The sequence below is a fragment of the Symsagittifera roscoffensis genome, chromosome 4 (genome assembly GCF_963678635.1).
Source record: "Symsagittifera roscoffensis chromosome 4, txSymRosc1.1, whole genome shotgun sequence".
NCBI lineage: Eukaryota > Metazoa > Xenacoelomorpha > Acoela > Convolutidae > Symsagittifera > Symsagittifera roscoffensis.
In genome coordinates, this window is record NC_087065.1 from 9,069,013 (window position 1) to 9,092,540 (window position 23,528).

The 23,528-nt window shown below is 36.1% G+C and overlaps 1 protein-coding gene across 1 annotated transcript in view; it reads right to left on the reverse strand.

Annotated features, from left to right (window-relative positions):
* Positions 1–19,229, reverse strand: part of LOC134844730 (uncharacterized) — a 59,508-nt gene extending 40,279 nt beyond the window's left edge. The window contains exon 1 of the mRNA XM_063861543.1: positions 17,846–19,229. Within this exon, the coding sequence (XP_063717613.1) occupies positions 17,846–18,148 (303 nt within the window). The 5' untranslated portion in view covers positions 18,149–19,229. The remainder of the gene's footprint in view (positions 1–17,845) is intronic.
* Between the last annotated feature and the right edge of the window lie 4,299 nt (positions 19,230–23,528).

The window sequence follows — 23,528 nt, forward strand, 5'->3', positions numbered from 1 at the left end:
GTCAACCAAAACTAATTTTAGCAAGCTTTTTTACGTTCTACTGCGCCACACTGGTTTAGTTTTTTACACCAACTTAAAATTGTGATCACTTTTGTAGAGCTATGGATTGGATCGAAAGCGCCTATTCTTAGTATCCTCGCGACGCCCCCACCCGGTCTCCTGAATAACGACCGGAGGTTTCGGTCAATTATGCTCTTGATTCTAATTTGAACTTCCCAGCAATCTACGCATTAATTTTTAAATGACAACTTGGCCGATTTTTGCACATCAAAATATCTTTGATAAAAAAGAAGCATTAATTCATGAAGCTGTTTAACGCTTCTTTGGGTGTTTACGTTTACAACTGCTTCATTTTGGGGTAAACTCTAATTACATTCAAGGTAAATTTTTCATATTGTGATCAGTTTCTGAAGAAACAGTCATTGCCCAACCTATAACCACTGGCTTTTCTGCACTATAATTGAATTCATTCGGCTGTGTTACAGCAGTAGCAGTAGTAGCAGCAGCAGCAGTAGCAGCAGCAGCAGTAGCAGCACCAGCAGTAGCAGCCAGTAGATTTGGGACGGCGGGTGGGGGGTCCCGGGGGAGGGAAGCGTGTGTTGCCCCAATAAACTTTATTGCCACTTGGCGCATCACCCTCTCAATTGTCATTCATAAACATCACCCACAAACCCACATAACAACACTTATGCAAAGCCATCATATACACAATCTCACACACTTTATAGAAACACACTGTCTTAACATAGTAAAATGGCATTGAAAGCACCTCCCCTTAGTCCCAAATTGGCCCAATTTTACACTCTGTATTCAGCTCAAATAGCCCCGCCGCATATTTTTGCTCCCTCTTTTTCTCATAGCGAACCAGAGCTGATTTTCAATTACGAACGGTCGTCACATATTGGCAAACTAAATTGAACTTGAATTGAAAACATCAATTTAAAACTGGGAACAGTAAGATTCAAGGTTTTTGTTCTTGATTGCATAATTTATTAGAGCAATATTTGGCGTAGACCTAGTTCGTGATCCACATCTCAAAAGATTTTTGGGCGAAAAAAAATTGCGCTTTTGAAAAAGGTGTGAGAACGTTTAAACAGGCTATATTTCCAGCTTTTCTAAATGAACAAATTTGGGTTGAGCTGAATTTTTAGGATGACTTCACTATCAAAGGGTAATAGGGCATAAAATATCTTCAAGTTCAAACCAAGAATTCAGAATGGCAAAATCTGACACACTCCAAATGGGATTCCATGTCTACCATTGGAATTGGCGAAATTTTGATGCCTTCAATAAAAAATGAAAATCATAAAAATCATATTGATAAAAATCAAAATCATAGTAATCATTAAATAACAAGCTTTTACCTACTCATTTACAAATATATAGATTGACAAGACGCCATTTGGATGCAAGAGCTATTTTCGGGCGCCTGAAGTCAGAAAAAGATAGACTGTTTTGCACTTGCAAAATCTCTGTATTATGTTTCTTCAAAGTAAATGAGATCCTTATTATTTAGATAATTAAAAGTTCTCGAACGTCTCTGTTGTCCAATAAACAATTTTATAGGAATTCAAGATCAAAAAAGTTAACTCGTTGCGCTGTGGCTGTTCTGACAAAATTTATTCAAATTGGGAAGAAAGACTTTCAGGTGCAAAAAACTTTGATGGTTAATTTTTCAAAATTTTTGCTCCTGCATCGCAAAATCACTGGTTTTTGCCTTCGAGTTTTAATTGATACGTTTAGTTTTCATGGCAAGAGGCGTAATTGATGAGATGACACTGTTAGCGTATGCAAATATTCCAAATGCAAGAGCTGGTTAAGCGTTAGCTTTGTATGCTATGATGATTTGTGTTAAGGTTAATTATTTGAGTTTTTGATTTATAAAATCAACCAATTCGAACCAAGCAATTTTTTTGCTGTGGTCATGAAAAACTTTCATTAAAATTCAGATAAACGCCTAAAAATTTCAAACATTGAAATAATTTTTTTAAATTAGCCCTGTTGTTTTTAAAGTTCTTTAGATATTTTTGGTTTTTTACCGAAGACAATTGTTTTTGTTCATTCGCAATTCAAGTTTAGTTTGTTTTTCTTTGGCCATGCAGTCCTTTTGTCAAAACCTTTTTCACGCGTAGTTTCGAAATGATGAAATTTTCAAAAAAATTTTAATTTCGAAATTTTTGCTTATGTTTAATACTGTGGCATCTGCATAAATAAAAACTCTGTTGTTACGCCGTTCGACGACTGATAAATGATTGAGGTCAGGAAAAACAGTAAACTCCCAGAATTGAACTCGGTAGCATTCCACTTCGTAAAAAATTATGTTCTGTTATTTGACCCAAAGCTTCAATACACTTCACGATTTGACGCTTCGGATTAGTGTGTTGGATTTGCTTCTCATTATTTATGTCTTTAGTTCGGTTCTCAATTGCGTCTACAAACAAAGGTTTGTTATGGAAGTCAAACTGGTAAATGGGAAGGAGATAAAAACTTTCTGTGAAAAGTTCATATGAGTGTAAATCAACCTTTCAAAAAATTTTGCCGCTTTTAGCAGAAGTAAGTTCGTTCAAAAAAAATTCAGTGTTTTTTCATCTCCGCCTTTATAGATTCGCACTGTTCTTGCTATTTTTAATTTTTTTGTGAAAATACCAGAAAAAAAATCAATGAAAATCAATTCTTTTGACTCTGCAACCAGTATCATTAGATGTTTTATGAAAACATAAGATACAGTGTAGCAATTGCTGCTGCATTTTTTATAGAACTGTTCAATGACTTTTACAGTTTTTTGAAGCTCAAAATTTCGGAAGAGTCTGGATTGTGTTTTTGTGGTAATGCAGTTTTTTGGGTTTTGGCATTTTTATTTCAAATTTAGTGCCGAAATGTTCAAAACGCCCCAACAAATACACCCTCATGTCAGCAAATTTTTCATTTTGAAAACTTTTAAAATATTCAAGTTTTCGCACTATCGTTCTGCATTGGGTTTGACAGATTTGCTTCTAAGTTTTTACTAAACAGAATACAGATGGGAAAATTAAGATAAAGCCTAGTGACAAACGCCTTTTATTCAATCACTCCGATGAACATAACTAGGATTTTATTTTTTTTTAAAACTCCTCCACGCGAATTTTCCAAACAAAATTGATTTACTTGCGTAATTTTGTTGTTGGTCAACTATGGAAGTCATAACTATAGAAGTCATACAACTATAGAAGTCATACTTGCCATAAGAAAACATGTCGACAACTGTAACTTTCAATGGTAAAAGATCGAATTTGGGGAGGGGTTGTTGGCGCCCTGCATTTCACTCCAAAATCCGACCCTGCTTCCCGAAATCGAGAAAAGTCTTTGTTTGATGTGTTCAATTTTTTGTATATTCAGCCATCGGATTTGCTGACTTTAGCAGAAGAGAATTCTAACAAGGTAGGTTAGTAGATTGTTCTACAGGAGAATCGGTAATTGTCTAGATTTTTTGCCTGAGGTTATATTAATTTATTACAGATCAACAGAAAATTTTAAGTTTTTACAAGGAATTTAGATGCTTTTTGCGAGCGTTTTACTCAAATTTCTATGAAAAATTGATCAAAAAAAGGCAATGTTTGATTCTTTTGACTGCCATTTAATGTATTTGAAGTATGCATTTTGTATGTATATAATGCTTTTTATTTTTACTTAAAAAAATTTTTTCTAAAAAAAAATAGTTTTTCTAAGCTGACAATTGATGATTTAAGGTTACATATAAAAAAAACTTTTTTTCAAGCTTAGAATAGCGGCACAGATGCAAAAAATCTTTATCAGCAGTTGTGTTGGCTTTTTTTGTTCCGACTTTTGTAACAAAAGTAACAGAATGTTTGTGCTCGGGGTGGGTTATTTTTAGTTAGCCATATTTAACGGAATTTTTTTTAAATCATTCAAAAAGTATTGTTGTCCTGAGCTTAAATTTGAAAAGATATTTCACCTGTGATTGTTTTCGTAAGGTTATGGGGGTTTAGAGATAGCCATTTTGGCTAATTTGGGACAATTACCGCTCGATATATTTCGCGCTATATGAACGCGTAAGCTGAGATTTAATCCGTCCAGACAATTCGGCCAAAAACAATTCAGCCGATTTGAAATTCAGACAATTCAGCCAAAAGTATGCAGGCAATTCAACCAGAGACAATTCAGCCAGTAATAGTGACCGCAGCAGTCGCGCCAACGTGTTGCGAGCTTGCCAACAGAGAGTAGGACTCTATACGAAATTTAGAGCCGGTTATCGCCCACCGGCGACCTTAGACCGAGAAATATCTCCAATTCCGATTTTTTTTCTGACAAATCTAGTGTTTTGTAAAACTGGCTGAATTGTCTCAGGCTGAATTGTCTGTATACTTTTGGCTGAATTGTCTGAATTTCAAATGGCTGAATTGTCTTTGCGCCATTTAATGCGTCTTAGAAATCGTTCCAAATTGGTTGAAGTAAGCTTAATTGCCATAATTTATGTGTCACTAGGAGCAAAGTTTACCACTCTGTACTTTAAATGGCGTGTGGGGGGTTGTTTTTCACAAAAAAAATCTCAAATTAAAAAAAAAATGTCTTTTTATTTTTCTTACACTTAATTGTTACTACTTTTCGATAGACTTTAATGTTATTACTGCTCTATAGACTTTCAGAGGCAATCGGCACATTCAAGGCTTCGCCATGTTACGAGCAGTCTTCTTTCATTTTTTCAATGATTTGGCATCCGCGACTAGGATAGACAAGCGTCTGAATTGTTGCAAGGAGTCGTCTTCACTTTTTCATTTCTTTTTTCTATTGTTTTAAGTTAAATTTCATCATTTTTCCAAAGAACAACTTTGCGTCCATAAATTTGAATTCCTTGTATTGTTTACGATGATGGTTCTACACCAAGAAGCCCACCTCAGGGATTTGACCCCCCTTAATTTCCAAAAAGTGCCCAAAAACGGCTTTTTTGACCTGTTTTTTCAAAAATTTGCCTGCGGTACTCAGTTTTTTGTCTAAATATGGTCTTTATAATGTTCTGGGACCGCTCAAAAACTCAATGCTGTCGGCCTAAAAATAATAATAATCATGATTCCTACCAATTCTGATTTTTTTTTTTAAAATTTTAGTCGGAATAATAATTGTGTGTGTCATGTTCTCTACCGAAGAATATGATACCTATACCATTAAGTTCAGGCTATTTATCCACCAGGCAAAAGACCACCATTCACACTATTCAGCTCATTACGGCGAACTGCTGCTGTCTCCCAATTTGTCTGTTACATGGAGATATTTTGCTACAATATCGAACGTAAGTATAATGGCATTTTGGCGCAGCAGAGCTATAAGACAATTGACTTGCCATTATTCGACTTGTCTTTTTTTCTCAGTTGGAGTCCAACACATACCGTCAGAGCCTGAACTCTGAGAATTATGACATAAGACTGCATCACTTAATTACGTCTGACTATTACGTAATTTTAAAAAGTCTAAGTAGAATACCACGTATGCATACAGATAAGGCATCTACGTAATGATAGACTTCTGAAAGTGAGTAATCTTTTTAGACAAAGACTTTTTCTACACGAGCTGGAACATTATTAACTGGATATATTCATTTTAAACCAACTTTGAAAAGGCTAGGCCATGTTTAGTTGTATTGCCATCGACTGTCAGAGCTTTAGTATGGTATCTGGAACTCGACACTCTTTTCCAATTATCTCTATCTTTTATTCTCCTCCATGAAGTTTTTAAAGGACATTCGATGATGGCTTACTTAATTCAGTTCAAGTTTCCTTACAAAGTTCCGTCTCTATCTAGACTCGAAATTAGATCCCCCGAGACAGAAATGATGTAGAGAGTATACCTGTATGTATCTGTGACTTTCACTCTTGTCTAATAGATTCGCATACTCCCACGTATTATACCACATCGCCGCTTTTCACCCGAGGGACCCGGGGACCCCAAAAGGGGAGGGAGTTTGAATGAGAGTTTAGAAATGGTTTGGTGACGGTGCAATTAGCAATTGTGAGGAGCTAATTGAGTTACAGGTAGATAAAAGCCAAGCTGACAGTCCTGTTGTCTAAGATTCGAAACACGATGAGAACGACTAACTCGCCTCCGCTCTTTCACGAAGCAAAAAAAAAAGAAAAAAGAAAATAGGGAGGGAACATAGGAATAAAAAAATTGGCCAGAGACCAAAATAAAGTGAAATAAGTAAAACGCGGAGAAGGAAGGGGGTTGGAATTTAAATGGGACTACAAAAGATAGAAATGGTTAGTAACGCGTGACTGACAAGCCAACACGGAAACCGAATTAGACCTAATTGAATTACGTTCGCAATCAACTCACATCAGATCAGAATCTACAAAACAAGGAATCAATTCTCTCGGCACCAGACGAAACTTGAACCAGTCTGTTCTTTTTTCTCCAATCAAATGACAATAATCCTCCTTCAAAGACAAAAAGAAAATTGAAGGTATGAAAACCGGAAACCGATAAGTGAAACGAAAGTGTATCGATATTCGGTTAACAAACGATTTGTAAAAAAGTCAAACCAAGTCACATTTGATTTTGAAGCCGCTGTATTTATGATTCGATCGAGCTTGAGAACTTTGAAAAACGTGTTCCCTGTGTCAAAAACTTTTTCTGAAAAATTGAAAAACCTAGTAAATACGATTTAACGTGTTATTTTTCCGATTTTTGAAAAAAATGACGAAATATATTTATTTAGCCTTCTTTGAGGCTATCTCTTTCTGAATGTTCAAGTACCAGCCATTTATCCTTTGAAAAATATCATAAAAAGTGTCTATATAGCAAACCCGTCATTATTGTCACTCAGCTTTTTTCGAAGACATAGATTGTACAGTGAGCATTTCTCACGGGATTTCAATTGTGAGAACTAAAGATTACCCACGTGTATTTCCTATGTTCTTCCTCTCTCCTTTTGCAAAGTAGCCTAAATTTATTTTTAAAAAAAACAAGAAGCACAGATTCTTCATTTCACTTGAAACCATTTTCAAAAGTTTTTTTCTATGATTATTGAAGTCTTGTACAGCAACCATCTACTCTTGTCTTCAGTTTCCGAAACTTTTTTAAGTCTCGAAAATTTAAAATACTTTCTTTCATAATTGAAAAAGCTTGTCTGCTTGATGTTCTCAGAAAAACGGACCATATATTAATCTACATAATACTCTCATACATTAATCGATTAAAATTCGTTTTCCAACCTTGAAGCCAAGAGATTAGTTTGGAAAAAAATCAATTTGTTTGGTGATTCAATCAAATAAAAAAAGCTTTTGATCCCTGCTATATTGCCAACAGACATCTCTTTTGGTTGGATTTTTTATTGGATATGTCATAATGAAACAAATTTTCAAAGAAAATAAGCTCTTTTAAAATTTGAACGGCATACAAATTAAATAGATGGAAAAAACGCTTACAGGATCGGCTATAAGCAATACTCAACGACTATTAAATGAAACAACACTGCTAGTATCATGGCGAAGACCTGAATGACTCAAAGTGGCAAAACCCTGAATCACGGCGAGGCCCTGAAGTTTCTAAATGATTTTTATGGTCTAGGGAGTAGTATTCATGAGACTTTTAGAAGTTTCCAAAAACAAAAACATTTTTTATTTGATGTTTTTAAAAATCATCCCTTTCAAGCCATAAAAGGTACCGTAATGTTTTCTCCGCTTATGCATTATTAGCTGAAAATCTATGACGCGTTAATTATCCCAAATTAGCCGAGTAGGCAATCGATTTAAACCCCCAAAAGTTTTACAAAAAAATATTAACAGAATCAATGATTTTTTTTTTAAAATTGAAAAAACATTAACAGAAAAAACTGTTTTCTTAAATGGAGCTCACGGCAACAATAGTTTTCAGTTGATGTAGAAACACTTTGTCAAAAATTGTTAGTTAAAAAGTCTCAATTTGCCTGGAGACAAAATAAACCACCAGAGAACAAATATTCCGTCCCTTTGAAAGTCCGAACAACATCACTGCTTGTATATCAGGGCGAAGTCTGCACTTCAAAGGCCAATCAAAAAAATGTGGGTTAAAAAAATGTGGGTTTTTTTTCATACCCCCACCAACACATTAAGTACAAATGGATGTACTTAGCATGTCATATTTCAATTTAAAAACCAAATAATTTGCGTTAAATCAGTTTGGAGCGATTTATTCTGTATTTGACGAGTGTTTTAATGAACGCAATATTACGCTCATTAATTACCCCTTAATTGGTTATGATATCAATTTTCACACCCCCATTAATTTACAATAAAATAATCACAGGTAATTATTTTTTCTGTATTTGATTTCCAACTTGGTGGCATGAAAGTTTTTCATAGTACGAACGAATTTTGTCCACGCCAAGCATTAATACGCCCCCAACATAATTATTCCGAACTTCCTTCGAAAGTCAGAACTGCTATTCATGTTTCTTTAAATGTACACAAGCACATATTAACGCCAAAACTTTTTTGTAATTTTAAGGCGCCAAATAAAACAAGACTACTTGTATAAGAGAAAAATCCTGATTATTCCGACTGCCTTTTAAGGTTTTGGGAGCAGTGTTCGCTTGAAAAAGTTGATAAATTTTCAAAAAAAAAGAGATTTTTTTTTTAATTCGAGATTTTTTTAATCAACCCCCACACACCGTATAAAACAAAAAGTGATAGATTTTGCTCCCAATAAGTTAGCAATTAGCCTGCTTTAACCATTTTGGAAGGATTTCTAAGACGGAATAAAATAGCGCTACGCGTTAATAGCGCAAAATGTATGGCGCTTTATGTGTCCCAAATTGGCAATATTGGCAATCTTTAAACCCCATAAATTTTTTTTAAAAAGTTGACTACGTTTTTAAGTTTGAGCTCAGAACAACAATAACTTATCGGATGATACAAAAACGCCGTCAAAAACGACTAGTTAAAAGTCAAATATTGTCGGGAAAGAAAGGAAAAATCACCCACGAGCACAAAAAATTCGTCACCATTGTCACCGAGTGAAGAATTCAATAATAAAAGGTTCCATTTAAGGTTATCATAGAATCGGTCGTTCAGAAGCTTACAATTATATGTGGAAGTTTTGACATAAATTTGCTGATCCAAAGGTTCTTCTTTGTCAATTGAAACAAAAAAAAACATTATCAAGTGCATTTATCATTTTCAACCTGGCCTGCAAAAAAAAATACACTCGGACAACTTTTTTGCGGACCCGGTGATTTTTTAGTACCGAATTCCGAGTGAAATCGCCTAAATGTGATGTAACTCTAGACCCTTTTCAAGGTTTTTTGTGGTACCTGTTATGAACAAAACGGTGCCAAACTTGAATGTAGGGAAAATTGTATCGACATTATTTGAATACTGCATAGGCCAAAACATCGAGTCGAAAGTTGGCAAATTATGAGCGTTTGGTTTGCTGGTCTTTCATTCTGCGCGAGAGGCTTGTCGCATGTCAATCAGAGTTTCTCACTAATCTAAATTGTCGATTGAAGAATTTAAGCAAAAGGAAAAATGACTAATTTTTGTCTTCAACTTGGAAGCGCAGCTACATTTTCAATTCCTTTAACTAGAACATTTAATCAATGAGATCATAATTGTATCCTAAATTACCTGCTTAAGCAATTTTTCCCCAATATACAAACATCCTTATACCCAAACTCGTAGCGCACATTACACTGCCGGATTTCAGTTTTAAATTTTCAGAACACTTATTTTTTTCATTTCTTCCAATTTTTACATCAACAAAATGCCCCCCAACGATTGATCTATATAGCTTTAAACTGTGGGATATATACACTTGTCTACCTGGTGATTTGAACTCTCCTCATTTGAATGCAAAACAACAACAAGCATTCGAGTTCAATCGATAAAACAATAAGCCGATACCATGTGAATCACCGGAACTATGACATAACGCTAATAAGAATCAGCATCCATGGCACCTAATTTTGACCTAATTTCAAATCCCTGGCACAAATTTTGATCTCACTATCACATACCTATGATAAATTCCCTGTCACATACTTATTTGAGTGTATTTGCATTAAAAATTGGGTTTCCACTGAAGATTGTTTTATTTTTTTAAATAAAAAAACACTTAGTCTTCCAATTGTCGAGCTTAGATCAGAGAGTTATCGGAGAAAGCTTCACCAAGAGCCAATAGACTGGTTGGCTACGCACTAGCTGAGTTGATCGGTCAGTAACAGTACCGAAATTTCTGTTGAAAAAATACGATAAAATTTGGCTAGATAATCTATTTAATATTTCTATCTAGAGAAACAGCCTCTGTTGGGTACGGGCAGAATTTGTAAGAATACAGAAACTGGGCAAAAACAACAACCAAGAAAAGAAACGGCGGGCAACTTCCAAGTGACAAGAGGGACTCCCACAGAAGACCACCGCAATGACTCAGATAAGACTTTGAATATAATCCGTTTTCAGTCATCCATAAAAATTGAACTTATTCATAACTTCACAAAAAAACTGCCTGATAATAATGCATTCGGTCGAGAATACAATGATTTCAATGATGCTTAAGATGAAAGTTTTCCTAATTTTCTAGTGAGATAGAAATTACCTAAGTTAACTGAATCCAAAACTTCCGAACAAATAAGTATCGCTGAACAAATAAGTATCGAGGGTATCAAAATGATTGATAGATCGGTATTCCCTTATGTGCAGATGGGAGGCTATGAAATTAATATACTTGAAACTTGTTTCAGTCTTAACTCATATGTCTAAACAAGTACAGCGCTCAAGGAACCGTTTTTGCACTGAAAGATTTCGTGGCCGCAAAAAATTAATACACGGGTCGAGGTGCTATTCTTATGTTTCGACTTTCAAAGTCTAGCACAAATCAGTGCCCGACCGAAAAAGAAAAGATTAGGCAGGGGTTTGAGACGAGCACAAATTCGAAACATACCTCGAGCATGGTCAAAACATAGCTCGAGCACGGCCGAAACATACCTCGAGCACGGTCGAAACATACCTCGAGCACGGTCAAAACATACCTCGAGCACGGTCGAGGACGGTCGAAACATACCTCAAGCACGGTCGAAACATACCTCGAGCACGTTCGAGCACGGTCGAAACATACCTCGAGCTCGAACGAAACAAACCTCGACCACGTTCGAAACATACCTCGACCACGTTCAAAACATACCTCGAGCACGGTCGAGGACGGTCGAAACATACCTCGAGCACGGTCGAAACATACCTCGAGCACGGTCGAGCACGGTCGAAACATACCTCGAGCTCGGTCGAAACAAACCTCGACCACGTTCGAAACATACCTCGAGCACGGTCGAAACATACCTCAAGCACGGTCGAAACATACCTCAAGCACGGTCGAAACATACCTTGAGCACGATTGAAACATACCTCGAGCACGGTCGAAATATATCTCGAGCACGGTCGAGTACGGTCGAAACATACCTCGAGCTCGGTCGAAACATACCTCGAGCTCGGTCGAAACAAACCTCGAGCACGTTCGAAACATACCTCGAGCACGGTCGAAACATACCTCAAGCACGGTCGAAACATACCTCAAGCACGGTCGAAACATACCTCAAGCACGGTCGAAACATACCTCGAGCTCGGTCGAAACAAACCTCGAGCACGTTCGAAACATACCTCGAGCACGGTCGAAACATACCTCGAGCTCGGTCAAAACATAGCTCGAGCACGGTCGAAACATACCTCGAGCACGGTCGAAACATACCTCGAGCACGGTCGAGGACGGTCGAAACATACCTCAAGCACGGTCGAAACATACCTCGAGCACGTTCGAGCACGGTCGAAACATACCTCGAGCTCGAACGAAACAAACCTCGACCACGTTCGAAACATACCTCGACCACGTTCAAAACATACCTCGAGCACGGTCGAGGACGGTCGAAACATACCTCGAGCACGGTCGAAACATACCTCGAGCACGGTCGAGCACGGTCGAAACATACCTCGAGCTCGGTCGAAACAAACCTCGACCACGTTCGAAACATATCTCGAGCACGGTCGAAACATACCTCAAGCACGGTCGAAACATACCTCAAGCACGGTCGAAACATACCTTGAGCACGGTTGAAACATACCTCGAGCACGGTCGAAATATATCTCGAGCACGGTCGAGTACGGTCGAAACATACCTCGAGCTCGGTCGAAACATACCTCGAGCTCGGTCGAAACAAACCTCGAGCACGTTCGAAACATACCTCGAGCACGGTCGAAACATACCTCAAGCACGGTCGAAACATACCTCAAGCACGGTCGAAACATACCTTGAGCACGGTTGAAACATAACTCGAGCACGGTCGAAAAATACCGATTGTCCCGCGATAACTCAGAGTCAAAAAGCTTGATTCAAATTGCAAACCAGAATTCCAAGAGATTAACTTAAAAACAGGAAAAAAGTAGCTCAAAATTAGTTCATCTCTTACAAAACATTCAAATAGCAAATAACTCTTATCATTTCATTCTGATAAAAAAGCATCATAGGATGTTACCCGAAAAGCACATACCCGAATTCGACCAAGCACGGTCGAAACCTATCTTGCTTGTGTCAAGCACGGTCTTGCGGGCGCATTTTTCTTCGGTTGAACACGGTCGAAACATATCGAAATTTGGTCGAGACGGTCGAACAAAGTGAGCACCTCGAATTAGGGAGCTACCGAGTAAATGTGAAAAAGAAAGCGTTCCTTTGTACCAAGAAATTTGATTGCGGATAAGTTTTTATTGTTTACTTTACAATCTAAAGGTCCATTAGAAAATCTGAAGTCCCTAATTAGTCGTAGAGAAACCAAATGTACAAGAAAATTAAAAAACTTGGTATATAAATACTCTTACACTTTGCTGTCAGTAGACACGCGTGCCTAGTGTATAGTATAGTGACACAATAAAGGCTCGTGTTTTCGCGCGATACGAGATATCATTGTTGACAGAGATCAGGCATATAGAGTACACTATCCGTGTGACTGAAATAGAGGCGAGCTGAACAGTGTCGTGAAGTAGTACAAGTATGGGTTGAGGTGCTCACTTTATGTTTTGACTTTCAAAGTCGAGCACATGTGAGTACTCGACCGAAAAGGAATAGCCGAGACAGGGGTTTTGTTTGAGGACAAATTCGAAACAAAGCCCGAGCGCGGTGGAAACATACCTCGAGAACGCTCGAAATATGCCTCGAGCACGGTCGAGCACGGTCAAAACATACATCGAGCACGGTCAAAAAAACCGATGGTTCTGTGGTAACTCAGAGTAAAAATGAAAACTTTCTTTTAACAACTACATTTATTTTCAACAATTTTCTACATTTTTTAAAAACATTTCTGAATCAAATTGGAAACCAGTATTCCAAAAGATGGAAAAAGCTAGATCAAAAATGTGTCAACCCTAAAAATTGTTCAAATTGCAGATATCTTGGATACTTTTATTGTGATGAAAAAGCATCATACGATGTTACCCGAAAAGTATAAATTATAGCGCTTAAATTTGGATAAATCATGCTGTTTGAAAGTCGAAACATACCCGAATTCGGTCGAGCACAGTCGAAACATATCTTACTTGTGCCAAGCACGGTCGAGCACATTTGGTTTGGTCGAGCACCTCGACCAGTGGTTTTACAATAAATATATGAAACAAAAAATAAGAACCGTTGCCTAAACCATTGATTCAAACTGAAAAAAAAACAATAATGGAGGGCGGTAAATTGAGACCAAAAAAAGACACAAACACTGATATCGAAAAAACAGGATCGCAACTCTTCAACTCTCGGAACGAGGTCGTGGTTATGTGTTCAGATCGTTGGGAACAAAATTTGGTGTGATCAGACCATGGGGATCACTAAATTATGCAATTCAAGTTACCAAAATTTCGAATGTGTACATGAAAAAATGGATTGCCTGTTTTTCAGTGATGAAAATTTTCGTTTTCTCAACAAACAAAAATTGTTTTCCTGATATTTTTTGTTTCTTTGAAAACTTTACCGGCCCTGAAAAGCCGTCTTTTTATTTCATAAATCGGTTAAATTTTTTGAGTTTTGTCATATCGCGGACTTTTGCGTACTATCAATCAGGTCTGCAGTCATCTTAATGACTTGCACGCTGCCGTTGAGAAGTTTGTAGATAGCTCTATCCACTTGTAACAGTGCATTAATTCAGGAGTACTTCGTGCATAGTGTGTTTAGACTATGAACACTTATGTACAGACTTTGCAGACTTATGTTTGAGCTGTGTACAGATTTTGAGCTGTGTTGAGATTACAAATGTTAGATTCCAACGCGGATCGATTCCAGTTAATGAAATTGGAACATAAAATCATGACCTCGACCCGGGCTACTGGTTTAAAGAAAGCATGATGCAGAAAAAAATTAGAGCAAATGCCACCTTAAAAATATCCGAACGAAACAAAAAACCTCAGCGTTCACAAAAAACGATTAGTTCAACGACAAAAAAAAATCCTGTTTTCTTCCTTCAATGCGAGAGGAATCAAGAAAGTAACTAAAATTGGGTAAACCATTCAGAAATTTAAACAAAAGTTCCAGAAAAATATTTTTGATTGCGTTCTAAATCGTTTTTAAAAAGATTATATGATTTCGATGATTTGAAAAACAACTTAGGTTTCAGAATCGACAACAAGTCCTCACGCCAGCCAATAAAATACTTCTTTAGTTGCCCTGAGTGTGTACACTCTTTTTTATTGCCCCTGATTTTTGAAAAAATACATCTAGTAATTGAGAAAAATCAAAATTTCAATAGAAAAAACTTCTATTTTATGAACGATGTCTTCGCAGTACAAGAGACACGACGAAAGATTCATTCTTATCAAAAGTTTGAAAAAACACTTAATTTGGTTGTTCTGATTGAATGATAATCTCATTCTGCAATGGAGAAAAAACAACCATCAACGGTTAAAACATGTTTTGCAAGATACCTATAGTTGACAATTTCTTTGCCAATCGCGGGTGAAACAATTGGAAACTTATTGCAATTGTTTTGAGCCCTACTAGAAAACAAACTGGAAGGCCATATTGGAGCCATGATGGATCATAACATTTGCTAGATTTGACATCTACATCAAAACAGGATGAAACTGACCATTCTTTTACTCACACTTGGTAACGCTCATGTGATGAGGTAAATAAAACAAGACATTAAAACGATATGGATATTCAATTTACTCGTCTTAATTTCATATCGTTTTAATGTCTTGTTTTATTTACCTCATCACATGAGCGTTACCAAGTGTGAGTAAAAGTGTGAGTAAAGATGGGACTTTAAGACGCAATTCTGCAACTTGGATATTCAATTTACTCGTCTTAATTTCAAGTTGCAGAATTGCGTCTTAAAGTCCCATCAAATGCGATTGTCGTCTTAACTGCTGTCGTCTTAGCAGCTGTCGTCTTATTTGCCGGATACCCGCTCGAGTGTTATATAAAAATCCAAAAGCAACAAAACCAATGAATGAACTGTTCGACAGTTTTAGCCAGTAAAGCCGATTAATAATCAAACTCAGACGAAGCTGAGTTTTATCGAAGCTGAGTTATATATATTTTTTGCGAAGCTGAGTTTCATGAAGCCATTGAGAAAAACAATGCACCCCCACAAAATCATAAACCCCCTCCCCCAAAGCCTACCAATAAATAACCCCCATAAAGGGGAGCGAATGGCGGTTGTGGTAAACTGGCAGGGAGGTGGGGGTAATGTGTGGAGGGGGGGGGGGGGTAAACGGGGGTGTAAACAGGGAGGAAACGGGGGGGGGGGGGGGGGGGGGTTAAACAAAGGGGGGTGTAAACAGAGAGGGTATAAACGGGGTATATAAGACAAAAATTATAAAAATTGGAAAGAGAAATGTAACATTTGATGAAACTTAATACGTAGCAACTGCACTAAACAGGACATGCGATAACTTTGAAAAAAAAAATTGTAAATTTCATGACTAATCTATCGAAAAACTCCATTATAAATGATTATAACCGATTATAAGGGATTATATTGGCATAAAAAATATAAGAACTAAAATCCATTTTTAATGGATTATAATCGATTATAATCGATTATAATGGAGTATAATGATAAAAAAATAATGGGTTATAATCCATTTTTGGTGGATTATAATCGATCACTTTTGTATTTTTATATATACTGACTATAAAATGACAATTTAATCGATTATTATTCATGGAACTCCAGTGCGGGTAATAACTGCCTACTACCGGAAGCATCAATGTAAATGGCTGACACAAACGTTTTAACCGAAATTTCGAAACTCGTTGAATCTAGCAATATTTAGCTTATCAATGCTGATCAAAAATTATAATCACATGTAAATGTTAATGTAAAAACATAAGAAAATTTCAGTTCTCTTATAAACTTAATCGGCTCCGATTCGAAAACTTTTAGCGGTAAAGTTTTGGAGCAACTTTGAATAAAATAGCAAAAAAAATACATCACTCATTTTTTTAAGTAGTCAGAGATTCTTTCAGCTTAATAAAGGTTGCCAGGAATAATTATCTGCACACAAGGTTATTTATAGAAACGAATGATTTTTGAGCCAAAGTATTGTTGTGGAACGATAATTACAACAAAAATATCCTTCACCGTTAATGGTATGTTTTGATATACAAGGGCACCAACATTTTTTTGTAGGAAACTCAAAAAAATCTAGTATATTCAAAAACTTTGCGTGATAGTATGAGCGTGCAACGATCTAAAATGCACAAAATAACAACCACTGGAAACGCTTTTTTTTATCACAGGCAGCTTTTTCAGGGGTTTGCTCCTCAAATATATCAGAGTTAAATGTCATATAAATTCGAAAAAAAAGAAGATATCGAGTCGTAGATTTGTAGAACACTTGTGGATGCTCCATTCTTTTGAGAAAGCTGAAGAAAAATAGATTTCAGACAGAATTAGCCAAAGACTAACGAAACTTGTTCACTAAAAAATACCGTCAAAAAAGTGATACTCATTTATTTTTTGTCGACTTCCTTGAAAAGCTTAGAAAAATTTGTTCTTTGTCTGCCTTTGACAGAGGCAAAGTTGGATTATCTGATCTAGCATTGAAAGTCGCTCCAGCTAATTTTTTAATTTTGAAATCACACACACACACCCACACATCCACACACATACAAGCTCTCTTACGTCCACCAAAACGCGCCTACCCACACAAACCAACACAACACTTACACAATCACATGTAGACTAAAATTTTTACTCGTGCAGTTTCCTGGAAAAAAACTTGCAATGCATCTTCTTACTACATAAAATTGTGTGAATCTCAGGTAAATATTTCTTATAGATGAAAATTGCACGGCTACCATGATTTGTACATGTGAAATAAAAATGTTACAAAAACTCATTGGTTATGATTAAAGGTTGCACTAAATGCATTAAAAAAATTGATCATCTAGGTTAATGTATCGAATGTCAAGGACAGTTTGTTTAAAAACTAAACAATTTGAAAAGTTTTGACTATGAAAAACTCAGGTTTGAAAATTGTGGCGGTGGTTCGACAAATTTAGGCCATACATGAATACCATTTAAAAAACAAAAGTTAAAAGAATCTGGCTTCACATTAACACCTTAAGTAATTTTTTGTGAGTAACTGAGTTTGGAGAAACAGACAAACTTTTAAACTTTTGCAATATACGTTTTTCTTCCAACTTCATTTATGGTATTGTTTGATAAGCATTTTTTTTGCTTGATACGAATTTTTCTAGCATGGACTCTTATGATACGCATTTTTATCGAGGTTGATGACCCGAGCTCGTACACTAACAATACACACACTTACATTAAAACACATTTAGACACACACACACACAATAAATATATTCACCCACAAAAGATTTCCAATGGACTAATTCTCACCAGTTGCATCATGTTGGATGCCTTTGGGAGAGGGTTTATCCAGTTGTGACTCTTGGACTGTGGACTGGCTCTATACTGGTTCAACAGAGCCAGCAGTAAATCCTTCTCCCCCTGCTCCAAATGACCTCCCGTAGCAGACAGGGCAGACACCCCCAACAGAGATGAAGATGAAGATGTAAAGAAGGGGACTATATGTCCCCCCATTGAGAACGGGGATGATAAAATTGTGATGGGGAAGTATAAAAAGTTGGACCAAGGGCTTAAAGTCAGGAAAATAAACAGAATGTTGTCAAGACACTCCATGTTTTGGCGATGCCGTGTTTTTTTTTGTAGTAGATTTGGAACAGTCGAAAAAAATTAGGTCTATTTAATTATATTTCTTATAAAACTCGAGTTTTTGTGCTACTAGAACTCAGTTTAAGGTTTGATGTTGCAACAAAAAATCAGGTTCAAAAAAGATAAGTAATTTTTTTTGAACTATTTAACTGATAATGGCCCAAAGTCGAATGAGGACGACAGCAGGCAAATTCCATTCGATTAATCCGATTTATCTTGTTTTAAAAATAATATTATATGGCACAAAATTGACCTCTTCAAGTTAGAGAATCAGATTTAAAAATTATGGCGGTAATTGTATGAACACTTCAAAATAAGTGAGTGTAAAAAGGCTGCAATTTTAGGGAACAAGGGTTCTTCAATTAAGAATTTTGACTAACGTTTTCATCAGACTAATTGCCAATAAATACGGTTTGTAAATAACCAAAAAAAAAGATGAATATTTAAATCTAAACCGAACAGCAAATGTAAATTACAGTAGGTAAAAATATAGAAATTTTTAGGCCCCGGTTTGGAATTGGGTAGACAAAATTTTGGGAATATGTTGGACCACCGGACAATTTTCCAGCTATTTTTGGTTATCAAAAGTGATGATAGATTTGGCTGCTTAATTGACGTCTAAAAATATCCAATTCCGTTTTGGAAAATATGAAAATAAGCTAAGCTTTTTTTAGAAGTTCAATTAATTTTGGACAAATTGATCGAACCGAAAAAAATTGGGCCAAACAGGTCAATATTCAAATCTGACTGTAATGTGTCGTTTAAAACAATTTTGCGATGGAATTGACATGTGACTTGTAATAAAATTGTTGTATTTGTAATGTAGGTGTATTTAGAAGTAATTTGTAGTCTCGTAATTTTATGCTGTTGGCTTAATTTTTTATGGAAAGTGATACTGAATTATATAAGAAAATTATGGAGAAAAAGTTATGATTTTTGTAATAACTGGATAAGGCCGGACACTGATTCAAGTGCAAGAGGGAAGGGAAAAAAGAGGTTTCTTCTAGTTTGGATTTCCTTTCCTTTTTTAGCTCCTCTTTTGCAGCAAAACTCGATCGACTATTGGCTAATATAATAACACTATTAATAAAAGCAGGCATTTCTGCTTCTTTTTAAACTTGTAAATGTAGTTTTTTTCTCGTTCAATTTTGATCTACGCCCAGCATCTAACCTTTTTTAGCCCTGAATTTGAGATCAGCCGGTGGTATAATGAATGAATTAATTTTGGGTGGTTATTTCTGCTTGGTCTCGGCGGTCGGGCAGTTTACTTGATTTATATGTAAGATCATTGCTATATAGATTGGTAATGGACTCTAAATACTCTTTAATTTTTTTATTTGGGTCGTCTCGTTTTGACTCAAATTACACCCACCCACATGTAGAGTAAGAAAAAGATCAACCCGTAAATCACAAAACAGAAAAATTTCCAATTTCACTATTTTTTCAAATATAACTACTTTACATTCATTTTACAGTTCAATTGCTAACTGTTTTTTTCGTCCTTTGAAGGCCCGGATGTAGTGCTAAGCAAAACGATAATAAACAGATCTCATCATTCCAGTCCATCACTTTGAGTGGTAGATCAAAAAGCAAAATACAACATTTCTCTCGCCTTTTGTGGAAGGTACACTCACGTTGAAAATGTCTGATCAGTTTTGTTTTTAGTTTCCAGCCACCCACTTTTTGTTTCTACCATGTAAAATATGGTGAGGATATTTGTATTTGGGTGTGTTTTCGTTTTTTTTTCTTTTTTTTTCAATTTTTTTTTGGTTTCCACGCAAAAGCAGCTACCACAAAAAATCATCGGAGATAGTTGAGTGAAATATCAATTTGAAGCCCTTTTTGTCGTGATGTGAAACGTTTTTTAAAATTTTCAAAAAACTTTCCCAGTGTCGAGAAAATTTTGGCTGAAAATTTGAAATTTTCGTCTAAATTCGAGTGAGGGAACAGGCTTACAATGCTTTATTTAGTAGCTTAAAAGCTTGCACTTGCTTAGCCTAAGCGGTAACAACTTAGTTTTACTCGACTAAAAGTAGTTTTTTGAGTATTCTAGGGCTTTCTGGAAAACAAAAACGTCAAAAATCCAAAACACTGCAAAAAAAATTTTCGAAGTTTTTTTTTCAAATGTTCTAGCTTTTTTGCTTTTTTGCTATCACTGTCGAATATGCCTATGTTCTAGTTGTTAGTCAGATTCTTTATCACAACTCGCAGAAAATACAACTATAAATCGAAAAAATGGCGTCTTTTTTAAGACTTTGAGAAGTGTATTTCGGGACAATCGAGTCTTGCGGTGAAGGGGGAGGGGGTGCTGACCGCCATGTAATAAGATACGTTTCACAGTATCCGGTCAGCACCCTGTGTTTAACTTAGGTAAAGTATTTCCCAATGTATTAAGGAGGTTATTGTTTTTTTTTATTTTCCTTAAAAAGTTTCAAAAATGTATCAGGTACCTTTTGGCGCATAGATGTATCAATTGGCCGCATAATATACCATTTTACTTCAGATTCTCTTCCAATTTTAAAGGTTCAGTATGTATTCCATCACATTCAACTTCCCGCTTAGGGTAAAAACAGCTGTCCTTTTTTAGTTTGTTTAAAAATTTCAACTGCATGGTTAATCGTTTTAAATCCTCTATTAGTTGACTTCAAATTCACTGCCTTATCTAGTACTTGTCGATACTTTGCAATCGGGCCATCTCCGAGGTCTTCTAATGCTCGTTGGTTCAGTTCTTTACCGCTAAATTTATACGTTTGATTTTTACTATCGTAACACAGGAATTTCTAGTGCGGGGGCACAACATTTTGGTGCATCTGAGCTCACTCTTGACCATTCCTGGCTCCCTCTTGTCCTGTTTTTGTATATGGAGCAGCAAGTGCAAGGAAAAAATCCGTTTCTTGTTTTTCAGCCAATTTTGTTCACTTGCTGGGAAGGATATGTTCAAAAACAAATTCTGCCGAAGCCAAACAGAGAAACTCTGACTCCATTACGAGTTCTTCAAACTTGTTAGCGCAGCAAAATCATCGGAAAAGTTATAATACAGTTCCAACAATCTCATCTTGTGGTATAAAAAATCTGCACACTGTACTATAAAGAACCCTACTATATTCGGTTCACGATAATCTATGATAGATGTAACAAGCTGCACTTCAGACAAGTCGTGTAGCCACAATTTAGAGCCTCTTTGAGAAGTGGTTGTTGATAGCTTAATCGCTTTTATCGTCAGCAAGATACTTTGTAATTGTATGCTTTGATCTGTCCATTATTTGATAGCCATAGGACTTTTATTTCCTAGATTTTTCATTGTTTCTGCTACTATACCAGAAAAAGTATTCTCATAATTGAATGGCCTAGCATCAACGAAATATTGAAAAAAACGGTTGATTACTTTATGTGGAAAGTGTTGTACCAATTGTTGAGCTTTTGTACACTGTAGTCCAAGATCAAAGTAAAAACGACTCGCATCAATTCCGACGATTGATATACACAAGTTGTTTGAGGTTTGAAGATTCGTTTGCTACTGCCTTTCTTGTGGAAACAATTGAGCGACCACCGGTTATATCTCCCGTATTTTCTCAAGCAAGTATTTATCAACGAGAAGAAGGGGTAAAAATTATAATCAGTTGACAAAAGTAGAAAGATATGCGATAAATTTGCAAGTCTTATCTTGTTTATTCCTTTATCATGTTGAAGATTGATCATATTTTGCATAGCTTCAAGGCTCTGTAGCCCTGGTAGGAGGAAAATTTTTGTTGTGATACTACCTCGTATAGAAAAATTGCGAACTATTGACATAATTTCCTGTTCCCAGATAGATTTCACGTCATTTTAATTATACAGCCCCGTAGGTGGTTTAGTTTTTAGCCCAAGTTTTTTCTTTGCCTGCTCTTCAGTTAACCCCGTGTTCAGAAGTTTCTGAAAATCGTCTTAATCTTCATCGAAAGGGTTGCTTTTCTCAGCCTGCTAAAAAAGTCATCAAACAGAGGTAGTTGTTGTTCATCGAGATTTGTTGGAAGTAACAAACCTTTTGTGTGGAAAGTATCGTTTAATCTTGTAGGCTTTGTAAGCCTTAAGAAAAAAGCTTAAAACAGTAGCTTCACCCAAAAACTTAATAAATCTTAGAAGCAGAATGTCTCCAAAAATGAACGAAACAAAATCTTTGATTTTCTTGTTAACTGAAGGTTCAGTTTCTTTTTCGTTGACTACGTTAGGGTGAGATATGCTATAGTTAGTTTTGTATCGTGCCGACCACTGTTGTATCCCAATACTGGTAGATTATTACTGTAACTCTTTAGAAGTTGCATCAAATCAATCAATTGAATAATTTCTGTTCTGAGAAAGTGAGTGGATTTGTCCGTTTCTTCCTCGTGCTTCAAAAAATTGTCTTCGTACTCTCTTGCTTCATTTTTATTCAAACTACTTTGATCGTTAAGGACGGTAAAATTCTGATCTGATCCTTTTCCGTGGTTATTTTAAATTTTCAGAACTTTTTATCGCATCTCCGCTTTGTTTTTGTTAACAAAAACATTTCCACTTTGCAACAATAACGTTTGTATTGCGGGATTGTAGATGTTTGTCTTGGGTTTTGGATATGGGTTATGGATCGAATTGTATGAAGTTGGTACCGAAATGGTTTCATCATTCCCAATCCAATTTTTTTCTCGGTTTCAATACATAGGAGGGTACGCAAACTGATTCAAAAAAGAAAATGACAACATTTTCGATGAAGTTGCTCTTTCGTATACTCAAAATTGAATCCAACCAATTTTTCAGATAACTTCTCACCTAAAGTGTAAACGTGGATAAATGTTTTGACTTGGTCTCTGCAGCAAAAAAGGTGACGGTTGAAGTGGTCTGCCTTATGGAAAAATGAATCGCAAATTGGGCATTTGAAGATGTTGTCGATTTTGTTGAGGTAATTATTATGTTTGTTGTATTGTTTCAGTTTCATTGTATTCCCAAATCTACCGATACTTCTCCAAGCTAATTAATCCTTAAAACTTCCATCTTCAATGTCGACATCAAAAACGAAGATGCTTTTATCTATTACAGCTGTAACTATTGGCAAACTACCCATCGAAACTCAAAAAAACAATTTCGATTCGCATCCCAATTTTTCGAGGAAATCATTGAAGATTCTCGAAGTGGATATTCCAAGATTGGTTTTTCCATGCAAACAAACTGAACGCGCTCGAAACATACACAAGTTTTCATTGTATATACTTTATTCTGTATAGCTGTCAAAACTGCTTCAGTGCAAAGCAGCATAGATTTATGGAAGAGTGTGTACTTTTCATGAGCCTTATGAGCAAAAAACGATATTAGCCTGTTTCCATATTACGTAATACAA